This window comes from Tinamus guttatus, unplaced genomic scaffold (genome assembly GCF_059628265.1).
Source record: "Tinamus guttatus ecotype Peru unplaced genomic scaffold, ASM5962826v1 Tinamus_guttatus_pri_ptg000542l, whole genome shotgun sequence".
Classification (NCBI taxonomy): Eukaryota; Metazoa; Chordata; class Aves; order Tinamiformes; family Tinamidae; genus Tinamus; species Tinamus guttatus.
In genome coordinates, this window is record NW_028289076.1 from 140,117 (window position 1) to 153,517 (window position 13,401).

At 44.3% G+C, this 13,401-nt stretch overlaps 1 protein-coding gene across 1 annotated transcript; it reads right to left on the reverse strand.

The window, feature by feature from the left end:
• Positions 1 to 1,663: 1,663 nt before the first annotated feature.
• TMEM64 (transmembrane protein 64) lies at positions 1,664 to 13,034 on the reverse strand. Its single transcript, XM_088534115.1, has 4 exons — positions 12,975 to 13,034; positions 12,311 to 12,814; positions 7,353 to 7,508; positions 1,664 to 4,278 (listed from the first exon to the last, which is right to left on the reverse strand). Exons 1-4 carry the CDS (start codon positions 13,032 to 13,034, stop codon positions 4,084 to 4,086), a joined length of 915 nt encoding a protein of 304 aa, XP_088390241.1. The 3' UTR covers positions 1,664 to 4,083.
• Positions 13,035 to 13,401: the final 367 nt, after the last annotated feature.

Genomic DNA, 13,401 nt, shown 5'->3' on the forward strand with positions numbered 1-13,401 from the left:
GCTAGATCTTGCCAGAAATTCTACTTTTGCTTCCCCAGCAGAAGAGTCACAGTATTCATGTCCCTATATCAGGACGGAACAAATCAGTTCTATTCTATGTTCCTTTTTATTTTATTTAAAAGAAAAAAAAAAGAAAAATAAGCTGCATTATTAATTATAAATCTATTTATAAATAGAAGATATAAATTTATTCTGCTAATTACCTTTAGATAAAGTCCTAAATAATCAAGTTGGAAGCTAGAAGACTTCTGCATGCTCACTGCAGTATGTCTTGCCCTGAAAATGGTTCAGTTGAACAAAGAATCCAGACCCACACAATCAGGTATTGCTCATGTGGCCAGTAAGAAGCCCTGAAGTTACTTTAATGAGCACAGACCTCATTAAAATATAGTCTTAAATTTAATAATACAAAAGAATAACCTACTAAAGGTGCAAAGGAACATAAAGATTGATGCTCTGGACTCAGTATTTCTTGCGGCTTATTGCTAACAAATTAATATAAATAATAATAATCTAAAAAGTCAAAGCAAAACAGCACTATACACGCACTATAATAGCAATGAAGACAGGACGTGCATTAGACCTACCTACCCTGTGCTGCTACAGAAGAGCTGCTTCTCGCAGTAGCTACACATTTCTCAAGCAATAGAATTTGTATCAACTCCCAATCTGTACTGGATTTCCTATTCCCTCCTGTCCAAACCACCTTCCAATTATGTAGGAAGGACTGCTCCCATTTTTTAATCTATCATTTTGAGAAAGCTTGCCACAGAGCTCCCTTAGCTATTTAGCTGCTGAGATTAAGGATAACCTTAGGCTGAAAGGAATCACATTTATAGTATTTCATGCTAGGTGCCATATCCTAGATTATTTGCAAGGCCACTGCCACAGGAACATTGGTTCATGAAAACCCAAATCATTCAAGTATGCAATACTATATACATATTTAAAACATATATATTATGATTTCTGTTCTTCAAATTCAACCTTTTAAATGCTGGTTGAAGTTGTTATAAAAAAAGAGCAAGAGAAGGAAAAAAAAAAAAAAAGATTTTCCTCCCAGACACTTTGTATAAAGGTAAGATTTTGATAAATTTGGTAGTTGCACTTACCAGAAGAAAGTAGTAAAATTTCTGGTGCCAATCTGTTGAGAGAGATTCTCTCTTCTATCATCTGTTTTTACCAAAAAAAAAAAAAAAAAAAATCAAAAAAAAACCCAGAAATTTCACCAGCATGGCAACCTCTTCCCCTCCGCCAAGAAAAAAAATAAAAAAATCAAAAATCAAAAGGTCACCTACTTTCTTCTTGCTACCTTTACATTCAGAAAAAAGTCATCTTTAGGCTCATCAGCACATCTCATAAGCAATATATGCTTGTTCTTAAACAAAAAGGCACCTATAAATACTCAGCCTTTGAAGCATTGAACAGAATTAAGCACGTTATTACAAAATATATTTTTACTGTCTTTCCCTTGTAACTCACATGCCATGTAATTCATTCTGAAATCTGAGCTTGTTACTTCCTCAACCTAGTCGCTTTCTTTGAAATACTTAAATTCAAATAATTCACATTTCTTTGCTTCATGTGTGCATATATAAAGACAACATTCCATTGCACCTTCTTTCAAATACTACTTTGAAGCAATCTGAAAATTTAATACATATTTCTTAGAGAAATTTAAGTGAATTTATTGTATAAAATTATGATTGGCATGGTACAGAAAACTTCCTTTTAAAGCACATTTCCCATTAACTTGTACACAAATATTACAAGAATCAAGCAAAATGCAAAAGTCTTAAGAACTAATTCCATACTACAAAAGTGTTCACATAGTGAAGTTACTCTGGTTACAAAATGTTATGGAAATAAAAGCACTTCAAAATACAATTTGGGAAATGTTCTTGAACAATCAACACTAGGTTAAGTTAGTTTAAAAATGGAAGAAAAAAAAGGGTACCCTCTTCAGAACACTCCTATTGGCTTAGCAAGATGGAACAAAGTTCAGATCTGTTCATTTACCAAGGACTGATCTTTCCAAGAAGTAAATAAAAAAGGGTTAGTTATTAAAGGGCTCAATAATACTCTGATGACAAATAACGCCATCAAAAAGTTATCTGGCTCTCTTGATTTCATACAGGAGCTGTCAGAGGCAGAGCTGTGTAAGTGAACACTTCCAGGCAAGTACAGATTGCCTCACTTGTTCTGTTTTTCTCCTTGAGACAATCTGAACTTTGTGGTTTCAACTAACTGGTTTAGCTCCTGAGGTCGCAAGCCCCAGGAACAGAGGTCCGCAAAGGATATATATTCAAAGAACAAAACTGAACTTTCACTACGAAGGACTACTTAGATGTCAGGTTATTCAAATACTGTACATGCTTCCCCTCCACAGTAAGACTGTTCGAAGCTACCAAATCTCTGCTTCCCAGCTACCCTGAGGGTCGGCTGTTCTCAAGAAGACAAAAAACGCCTGGGTCCTACAAACAGTCTTAAAATAAGGAGGACAGTCACTCTGCTAGAAAATAACACAGAAATTGAAGACTGAAAACATCCTTAAAAACTTGTAACAAAGTAACTACAAAGCAATGCATTACATTTTTTTTTGTACCAGATGACTTGTGTGTGTTTGAGCAATTGAACACTGGTATGCATATCCACACGGAATTTGCACGCACGGGACTTCACATTTCAGCATTGCAATTACTTTTTTCTTTTTACCCACACAAACACATTTTCTCTCTCACACACACGCAATTACTGTCAGTTTATCCAGTCTGTTTGAATAAAAGACTGTGAAGAATAGTCCACAGCATGCATAAGAGGAGCATCATCCGATACAGTGTTGTCCTGCAAAAATGGAGTCAGAATTCCTGAGTCTCAAAGACGTCACTGCCCTTCTCCATTACTGGATTATTTACTTTTCCAGGAGAACCTCTAGTTTTCATTTCTTCACTCTGGTAAAATTTATAATAGATTGCATCTTTCAAAAATGTAAAACTTTTAGAAAAAAACATATAAACTGAAGTTAATTTTTAAACATTTGTAAACGGAGGAGGTAATTCACTGATAAAACAAAGGCCACCTTCACGCTAATATCCCATCAGTTTTGTTTAAAGGAGAGATTTAGCTCCCTATTCTGGAAAACCTTAATACATGCAATTCCATCCTTTTAACAATTAGAAAATATATATATAGACAGGGTTAACATGGAACAGCCCTTTGTTACCATCACCAAGGTGGTAAAACCAATGCAAGAGTTGATTCACAGTCTCCTTCAAGTAGTGCTGGTCACTGCAATCTATTATAACTTCTATTTTTTCCCTTTTACTTTGCATATTACACAGTGTAACTTAAAATGTTATTTAAGAGCACTTCAGTCCCACAATGTAGGATTTAAGCTTGTGTGAATACATATGCATGGCTCTGCAACATTTGTAATGACTTACAAAAATACATTCAACCAAAACTTTATATAAGGTTCTCTCCCTGCTCCCCTTAAAAAAAATAAAAATAAAAAAAATAAAAATCAAGGATGAAGAGAAAGCCAAATGGCCCCCTAATCAGCAAAATAATACACTAGAATTCTGGAAGTAACTCCAAAGCAAAGCACATTCAAGAATAATATACACTGAATTGCATACGTTCTCATTCATCTTTATCAGTAATAAAGTTCTAATGTATATAATTATTCGGCCTTATAAATAATGCTAAGCAGAAAAATATTTACCTCTGTGCTATATTTCTCAGTTCATAGAAGCATTTCTCAGTTTATAAGAGCAAACAAAAACGAAAGTGCAGACTACAGGCCATGACAGGCGTAATAAATGACCAAAGGTGCAGCCAAATTTACATTTACATCTTAAGTTACTTTGCCATCTTCTGAGTTCTTGCTAGAAGTCACCCCTTGTGCAAATGAAGAGCTGGTCAGCTGGTCGGTGCCACAGTACAACCTGTAGCCACTGGAGGGAGAGGGAGCTGTTTTTTCTTTTTGTTTAAATCTAGTTTAATTGTCCATAGACATCTCTAGGCAATAGCTGAGGTTCGTAAAAACCTTTCTTTATTAATACTTGAAAAAAGAAAAAAAAGTCACACAATATTGATCCCTCCCCCAGCAAATGCTACTGTCCTCTTGTTGCATGACGTGGTTGAACCACTGATGCTGGGTGGGCTGTCTGTAGCAAGGGACGTCTTCATTTCCATCTCACACGCCACGATGGCTGCATTCAGCTCCACTTGAGCTCGGTGAACCACATAAAACATGAGTCCTATGCTGATGACAATCTGCAAGAAAAAAAGAGTTAAAAAAAAGAGTTGTCAGATATACAATCCATAAGCATGGGCAGCACGCAACCATTCCTAACACAACCTGGATGCCACCAGAGCAAACACTCAGGAAGACATCACTGAGTCGAGGTTTCAAAGGCAAGTGATGAGAAGGGAGATGAACTTAACTGGGAAGTGACTCTATATCACTGTATGTTCCTACTAACATGCCAAAGAGCAGACACCAGGGAAACTTAAATAGTAGAAGGAGCTGCAAATACAGATTCTTTCTTGCCATTACGACCTTTCACACACTTTCTAGCAAAGTAATCTCTTCATCTCTTCAAAAAACAGCTGCATAAAGAAATGACATGATTGAAATCAAAGAGCTGTTTTCTAAATAGCAAGTGGATACCTACAGTTTGCAAAACAGCAGATAAAAGGGATGATGCAGAGAAAACAAAACTACAGCACTCCAAAGACCTCGGGAGAAAATATGACAGAATTGAAGTCTGAGCAACTTGTAGCAGTCTGAACTTGTAGAATTTGAGTCCAGGACCTTTTCCTCTGAATTTTATTACTATTTTTTTCTGAACTTAATAAATGAACATAGGAGTAAAGCAGTATAATTTTTGCTTAGACATTACTTATTCTATGGTATCAGCATTTGCTGCACTGCCCAGAGATTGTCTTTGGCTTCAACAAACCACCACTAGGGTTTTCAGCAGAGACTCTCCTTTACAGAAACAAACAGAAACCTTCCAATATAATCAAGTTGTCTTATAACGAGAGTATCCTTACAATAAAGTGGTACATTTTTCCATATTTTAAAACTGCTTCCATCCAGTTGGAACCTGAGCTTCCTTAAAAAAAAAAAAAAATCCATCTTTTATACAGCAGGGCTTCTGCTGCAGACAGTGGGCTGTTCTACTGCTACAGAAATACTGATCCAAAAATAAATCGAACACCTAAGTATTTAAAGCAAGTCTAGAAACTCTGATCCAACATGACAAAATACTGGGTTTAATCCTACTGCTGTAAAATAAGGGTATAATTGTTCCCTATTAAGCAAGTAGCATGCTTATATTTGATAAGCTTATTTAATAAAGAGCTTACAATTATCCCAAACTCATTCTTTAAGACTGTTATAAGCATTAAAAAATAAATACTCCAAATTATTCAACAGCAACTATCTACTAATTCCAGCTAAAAGTTTCAAAAGTTAGCCCATGTAGGAGTCAGAAAGAGACTACAGACAATAAATTATGAATATATATGGAAAATCCTACTATAAAAGCATACCGAAATATTAAAATTTAACTGTTTCTAGAATTATTGCTGCCAACAGCCTTCAGTGTCCTAGGCAAATAATTTAAAACATGTACCCACAGGCAACTATGAACAAAGCTAAAATCAAACAGCATTTGTTATTTTGGATACATTCAAAGAAGCATGAAGTGTTTTTAAAGCTATGTATTAAATTGAAGCGCATCAAAGCCACGCAGACAGGCAAAGCACAGGGCAGATGTCTGAAAAAAAGTGGGAGAACAAGTAATCCCTTCCCTGGGAGGGTGCCCTCGCCTTAGGCGCTCATTTCCTAAAAGCTGCTCTACGAAGGCGAGGGCTCCTGCTCAAACACTGCAGCCTCCCCAGCCAGCACTCACCTGAGCTGCAGTTACACTGCGCTGGCAGGTGATATATCCACCAAGGAGACTCGGCGCAATTTTAAACAAATTTTAAAAGCAAAAAAAAGGGAAACACTGCTGAAAACTACCCCATAAATGAGGTCTACAGACTAAAGTGAAAGCTGATCGAGTAACTTTTTAACTTCTATCATATTACGTATGTCACATTCCCCAAACATTTTTAATATTTTTAAAGATATTTTAATATTTTTAGTGATCTGTTATATCAATACTATAAATTATGTTCTACATACTTTATAAACCAGCAAGGGAGGAGAGGAATGGGGAGCATTAAACTGATCCTGGAGCAGGTTTTTAATCTTAGCTTTGTTAAATACCAGTTTTTGATCATAAAAACTGAGAAAGACGAATGACTGCAAACCAATCCAAATCTGCAAACCACGGTAACTGCAGTCAAAAATAATCTGAAAGTGCTGGCACTAGCAGATGAGAACCAGTTTATATTCTAAAACCTCATGCACTGAATTGCAAAATAAGGATCATTTGCTTTAGCCATTAGTAGAATGGTATTTCTACAGCACTTTTCATACAAAAAAATCTATGCAAAATTGGAAGCATTCTGTGCTAGCAGTGAACACTGCCCACATGCGGGTTCTGCACGGATGGTTTGAGGAGCCCAAAATTCAGCTGGAGAAGTGAAAACTACACACTGCAAGAGAGGAAAACTTGACAAGGCAGAACAAGGAAACGCAGGTTGAATAATCTCTGCCTTGCATCACCTGAGGAATAACAGAATTTAACCTTTTCTGTTGAAAGAAAATGAAACAAAAACAGCAAGAAAAAGACAGGACACTGGAAACCCATTGTGCTGAGTATCCAGTGGTCATAAAGTCTGTGAAAAAGAAATGCCAGCTCTGTTTGACACGGTACACTTAAAATATAACAGAGATGGAAATCCAACACTTAAGCTGCTACTTTTTGAGCACCATATGCCCCATTTGCTTGGTTCTCGGTGTGTAGGAGGCTGCTGCCTCTGCCTAGGGAGGTTACACACCGAGCAGAGAGCACCAACACCGCGACGTGTGTGACCCCTGCTCAGGCCTCCTCTTCTGCACCGGGGACTGTGCGATCTGCAAGGCAAACCAGCAGTGCCAGATCTCTCTCGATCTTATGCACATTCCTACTGGGATGTGATTTCCAAAGGAAAAAAGAAAAATCCATAATTGAGATAAGGGCCCACCAAAGAAACTTGCCTGCTTAGCTCCAAAAACAAAATCCTGTCTCAAATCCCACTGGCACAGTAGATCAGTAAGAAATTAGAAGGGTAAAGAAATATGCTCAAACAGAACAAGTAGACCACACTTCCAAGAGCAACCTCTCACCAAAACAGTCCTAAAAATACTGACGTGCCCGCTAAAGCCTGTGAAAGCGATGCCTGCAGCTTACCTGCAAACTGAATATAAAATATCCACTGACGCTTTGCTCTGCGATCACATCCTCCATCGTACGCAGGGTGGTGCCCAAGTAGGAGTTGAGGAGCTGGGTAGGAAGCAGCCCGACCGAAGAAGCCATCAGGTAGTTGGGGAGCGACAAATCTGTAATCTGAACAGCAGAAAACATGAGAACCCAGGCACGGCCTCGGCTCCACCGCCCCCACACCAGCCATGCACAAAGAATTTATTTTATTTCTTCAGTTAAACTTTGCCACTGCTGTTGAACATAGGGTTATACAATAAAATGGCATTTGGCTAGATCTTATCTGGTCATTTTAAAATTACTGGGCTTTATCTCGTTTCACCTTACATTGCGCAACATCTCCTCCACACAAAGTCATTAATTAAGGATACAATTGGGCTGTTTAAGATCTTTATTTCTCCATGGTGAACAGAGCCCTACAATTTATGCTTTTCTCTCAGGAATAAATGGCATTACCAGACAAGAAGGTCTAAGGAAAGATTTGATATTTATCATCTATTTTCTTTGCATTTTACATCCATGAAAACTAATAAAGCGAGTCTGTTCAAAATGTTACTGTGCTGAATAAGACAGAATGGCAGATACAATCTGCCTCTACAGAGGAAATTATACACAGCTCACGAGGATCCTCTGCCAAAAGATATTTTATATCATCCTTTAATTAGTGAACAAAATACAAATTAGTAGGACAGCTATAGCTTTTGTCAGTATCTGCAGGAGAAAAACATGAGTAATACTTAAAAAGTTTCCTTTCTTTGCTGACAAATTTCTGTTCCAAGTCACTGAATACTGAGTGGACAGTTTATATAGGAACAACCTACAAAGCATTAGCTAAATTAATATCAGCAGCTATTGAGAAATATTAAATCTAAGAGCCAAGAGTCCAGGAGATATTTATGTAAGAAAATGAAAGCAGAAAGAAGCAGAGGGTTAAAAATAACATAAGCATAAAAAAGGAAGTTTTGAAATAAGCAGTTTAAGGAATTCCTCCGGACAACTCAGTTGATCTCATAACAAAACAAGTTCTAAGTAAGAACATCCCCTAAACCTGGAAGTCTACATGAAATTATTGACCTTGACAGATTTGTACCACGCCAAAGACGAGAGAAAAACAGCAAAGTTACTCATTTCATCATGCTGTTCTTAAAATAAACTGTGAAAGTCACAATGTCGAATTCCCATAGCTCTAAGCACAGACCACCGGTGGAAAGTCCCTGTGGGGGAAGGAAGGGCAGAGGAAGAGGAGGAGGATGCAATGGGACATAAAGATTAAGTCACTGGAGTAGGATACAATCAACCAATTCCAAACTTCACACTGCAAATTACAGTTCCTATAGACTTAAGTATAGAGCAGCAACACAAACAACACACTTCCCCTCTATGAAAGTTTAATTTAGATTTCTAATGAAAAAGCACTATATAATTATGTCAGATTTCATATCTGACAGATGCTTTCAAATGATTTTTTCTTAACATTACAGTAATCTGGGCCACGTAATAAGAACGCACACAGAAACTTCCCTTATTGCCAAGGGAATGAGGGAGCAGCTATTAAAAGTCTCTGAAACACTAACGCTGAGGCAAGAATTGCTAAGTAGGACACTGTCATTAAACCTAATGGGGCTGGGAAACTTCCCAAAGATTGCTTTAGCACTCCTGGGCACCTCTTTCTCTTCTGAATATGTATGAAGACACTCGGGTTGCAGAGGCACACGCTGGATCTATCCTGAAGCGCCTGGGCGCTCCGGGCCCCGAGAGGAACCGCTTCCAGAGAAGGAGAGGCTGCCAAGAGACACGCCGGGCTGAGGCTCGTGCATTCCATCGAAAGGAACATTAATCAGAGGGAAGAGGAGGGCATGCAGAAGATCTCCCTGCGAGCCCTGCTGTGCAGGGTGCAGACCCGCAGCGGTAGCCCAATGGGAGGCAGGTGCCGTGTTGGCCACCGGCTGGTGGACCTGAGAAACCCGAGAAACGTTCAATACATAATGCAGCAAACATCATCTTCCTTCTATAACCTTCTGTAAGGTTTTATCTCCCCTAGAATGCTGTCACACCAGGGAGATTTTCTGCAGGGACTCTGTTTCTAAGGGAAGCTCAAGCAAGCAAAAATTAAGATTGAAATCCCAAAGAATGAGCAGATGCAACGCTGCTACTGGCCAGAGCAAACTACACACTGAAATAAAATAAAGAACCACCTAACTTCGCTGCTAGCAAAAGCTACAGCCAGAAAGCCTCCAGATTAGCCCTGGTGAGGCTCTCTCTGATGCAGCCTTTGTGGATTCCTCGCAGTTGACCTTTCTGGTTCTGTCAAAGAGCGAGTCGGGGCGCTGCTAGAGGTCAAATGCGCTTGGGGATTGGAGCAGATCTCCTGCCCCTCAACCTGGAGCACGCCGTGCTGCAGGTCAGGTCGGCTCAGCTCCTGGGAGGAAAGGACAACTGACAGCCTTTGCTTCCTGGGGAAAAACAGGTATTAAACGAAAACAAAACCAAACACTGGGAGCTTTCCAGCAAGCCCAGGAAGCAGCCCGTGTGCTCCCTGAAGGAGATGGTTTCTGAACCACGACTTCACCACGCACATTTCTGGAAGCAGAGGAGTTGGACACTCAGATTTCCAGTCAAACCAGATTTCTGTACAACGTAGCCCACTCAAAGAGGGGAAAGGAGGAAAGGCCAGGGGAAACACTCCAGCGAGAAGCGCCCGAGCAGCCCTGGGCCGCACATTACAGGAGCGAGCGCTGCGCTAAAGCCCGCTCAGAAACACAAACTCACTCCCGTTTCACACGTTCCCGGGCTTTCCAGGTAACTGCGCTGCCCTCCTGCTCCTAACGCTCAGCGCTTTCCCAAAGGGCAGCAGATCGACCTCAGGAAGCAAGAAGGTAGTGAGCCGCCAGCGAAAAGCAAAGACATTCCCGTCAGCTTCATTTCCAAGAAATCCGAGCGCCATCCGTGTGAGCAGAACTGAGTATTCCGCATGGATCTTAGACCTCACTCACAGTGAGAAACAGCTTGGAACTCCCACATTTGCAGGCAGCATTTTAAGTTTTTCAGTAATACAGGAGTTCAATTTTGAATCAGGAATTTTGGTATGAACACACTGTTTCACCTGACTACGCTGTTAAGAGCAATAAATCAGGAGTAATGAACACAGCTCCCAAAGTAATTTTAGGAGGCAACATTCAAGCTATTTAGCATACTCAGGAACTTGGCTTCATCTCATTTCCATATATGTTATTTTTATACTGAAACCTTTCACTAGGGAAGAAAATTTTTTAGTTTGCAGCACTTACAGAATATTAACCACTGACTATAGCATTATGTTAATGTTACACAGGCCCGAATACCCTGCTGAATCGTTCTCCCTAGCGGGCATGGCAGAATGACTGGGAAAGGGAAAAATCCAGTGTTTTAGCTCAGTAATTCGCAGGTCAGCCGTATACCAGACCCACTACTGCTCTAGAACATTTGCTGATGGCATCAAGTGACGCCTGGAAGCCACAAACAACCCACGCGCGGCAGCTCTCCCTGCTTTAGAAGGGTCCCGCTGCAGTAGAGGCGCCTCCGGCTGCGCCAGAACCTGCCACTCCGATCCTGGAGGGATCCTGGATGGATCGGGAGACGCCACAAGCTGCTCCCTCCGCTCTCATCACAGCCGCCATGCAGGTCTGGGCTTCCCCAATCCTGCAGCACCGCAAATAAGTAAATAAAGCGGCTAGCTTCCTTCCATTCCCTACACAAAATGCTTAAAGGAGCTACTTAAATGATGATATCCTCAAGTTGCTACACCGTTTAGGGACAGACAGCCACTCTGGAGACTAATGCCAAGGCTACACTGGAAGTTTTACACGCGGCAATTTTAACCTACAGGAAAAACCTCACAAGCCCTGCGAGAATTAACACCTAACAACAAACTGAGCATTAGTGACCTGCTCATTTGCAACCAGATGAAACGGTCACAGCGAAGCAAGTGCTTTGGAAGGACACAGATCCAGGACTGCAGATGAGGGAAGGAGAGTATTTTTGTAAGAAAGCCGCAGACCAAAACCCTTGTCTATATGATCTCTTATGTTAAAAGATATATGAGTTACCATTAAACATTAAAAACACTGTGCAATCTGGTGTGCTTTGTATGGATTTTTGTGCTTTTTCAGACCTAGCTGAGGCCTAATACAGAGCGGAAAACCATTTCTTTAGATGGTTTTCCCTCAGGGAAAGCAGGGGGCTTGAAACTAGTCTAATTAACCTCCTCTAAAAAGAGCATACTTTGTATTCTTCTTTACTTACTCCTTTAAAGAATCAGAGACTAATTACAAGATGATAAGTTTTAAGTAATAGATTTTTTTTAAAAATGTACTAACTTATTAGGAGAGAAAATCAAGCCCAGCACTTTTCCAAACTTAGGTTTAAACTTTGAGCCCTCTTCAGCTATGAGCCTGCACCTTCCTGCTCTCCATGCGCACGAGTTTAACATCACACACAGCTTCGCTAAACCCACGCTGTGCACAGCCTCTGACCAGAGAAGGAATTTTAATCCACCCACTTCTTTCCTTCCAACATTATTATTTGCGTTAAGGCGTCTAGAGGCCTGGCAGGCTTGCTCAGCCTTCCCTCCCACCGACCCGCGTTACCAACACAGGTGTTTCCCACCCGCCGAGTGCCCCTGCGGGGACGTTTCGCCGCCCGGCCCCTTGGTGCTTCTTTGGGCGCTACATCCCCGCGGCGGGCAGCGACCGCGGCGTCCGCGCGCCCTCCCTTCCCGCTGCCAACGGCGCGGCCGGCACCAGGGGCGCGCAGGGGGCTCACGGTTATTTTCCCTCGGCAAAGAACAAAGTGGAACCCAGGGCTCCTTGGGCAAAGGGGGCACCGCTGCAGAGGCCGCCCTCCCTCCCGCGGTGCCCGGCGCGAGGGGCCGCGGCGCAGGCCGCACTCACCGCGAAGACGGCGTTCTGCAGCCCGAAGGGCACGGGCGTGAGGCGCGCCAGGGCCACCACCTTGAGGCCGCTGGCGCCCTCGACGACGCGCACGACGGCGCTCAGCTTCTCGCTGCGCTGCACCCAGGCGAGCGCCCAGCGCGCCAGCAGCCGCTTGCAGGCCACGTGCGCCACGCACGTGCCCACCAGCACGCCCAGCACCATGAGCCCCATGCCCAGCACGAAGCCGTACAGGTAGCCCGCGGCCACGTTGAGCAGGATGTAGCCCCAGCCGCAGGGCAGCGACACCACGATGAAGCCCACGGTGAAGAGCAGCAGCCCGGCCGCGCCGTCCAGGCCGCCGGCCCAGAGCAGCAGCTCGCGCAGGTGCTGCCGCCCGAGCGCGAGCGACGCGAGGCCGAGCGCGGCCAGCGCGCAGCCGCCCGCGCAGCCCCGGCGCCAGCAGGGCCCGCGCGGGCAGCAGGCGCGGGGCTCGCCCGCCTCGCTCAGCAGCAGCCCGCCCGCCTCGGCGCAGGGCGCCAGCAGCAGCGCGCCGGGCCCCGCCGCGCCGCCCTCCGCCGCCTCCTCGCGGGCAGCGCCGCGGCCCGCGCCCTGCCGGCCGCCCGGCGCCGCCTGCCGCGCGGCCCGGGCCAGCAGCTGCAGCGCCGCGGCGCCCGCGGCCCGCATCGCCCCCGCGCTCCGCGCCTCCCCGGCAGCCCGCGGGCAGCGCCGGCCGCGCCCTCATCGCCCCGCCATGGCGCCCGGCGGCGGGGCGGGCTCGGGCGCCCTAGGCGGCGCCGCGCCGGCCGGCCCGGCTGGCGCAGCGGCCCTGGCGGAGCGCGAGTCCCGGCGGGCGGCAGCGGCGGCGGCAGCGACGCTCCATGTCCCGGCGCGCGGCGGGGCCGGGTGGCAGCGCGGGCGCCCGAGCGGCAGCGCGCGGGGAGGCGCCGCCGCGGCGGCACGCCCCGCCCCCTGCGGCACGCCCCGCCCCCTGCGGCACGCCCCGCCCCCTGCGGCACGCCCCGCCCCCTCCGCGCGGCGCGAGGCGGTGCGGGGCGCTCCCCGCGCGTAGCCGCGGAGCCGCTTCCCACCTCCCTCCTCAGGGATCCCTA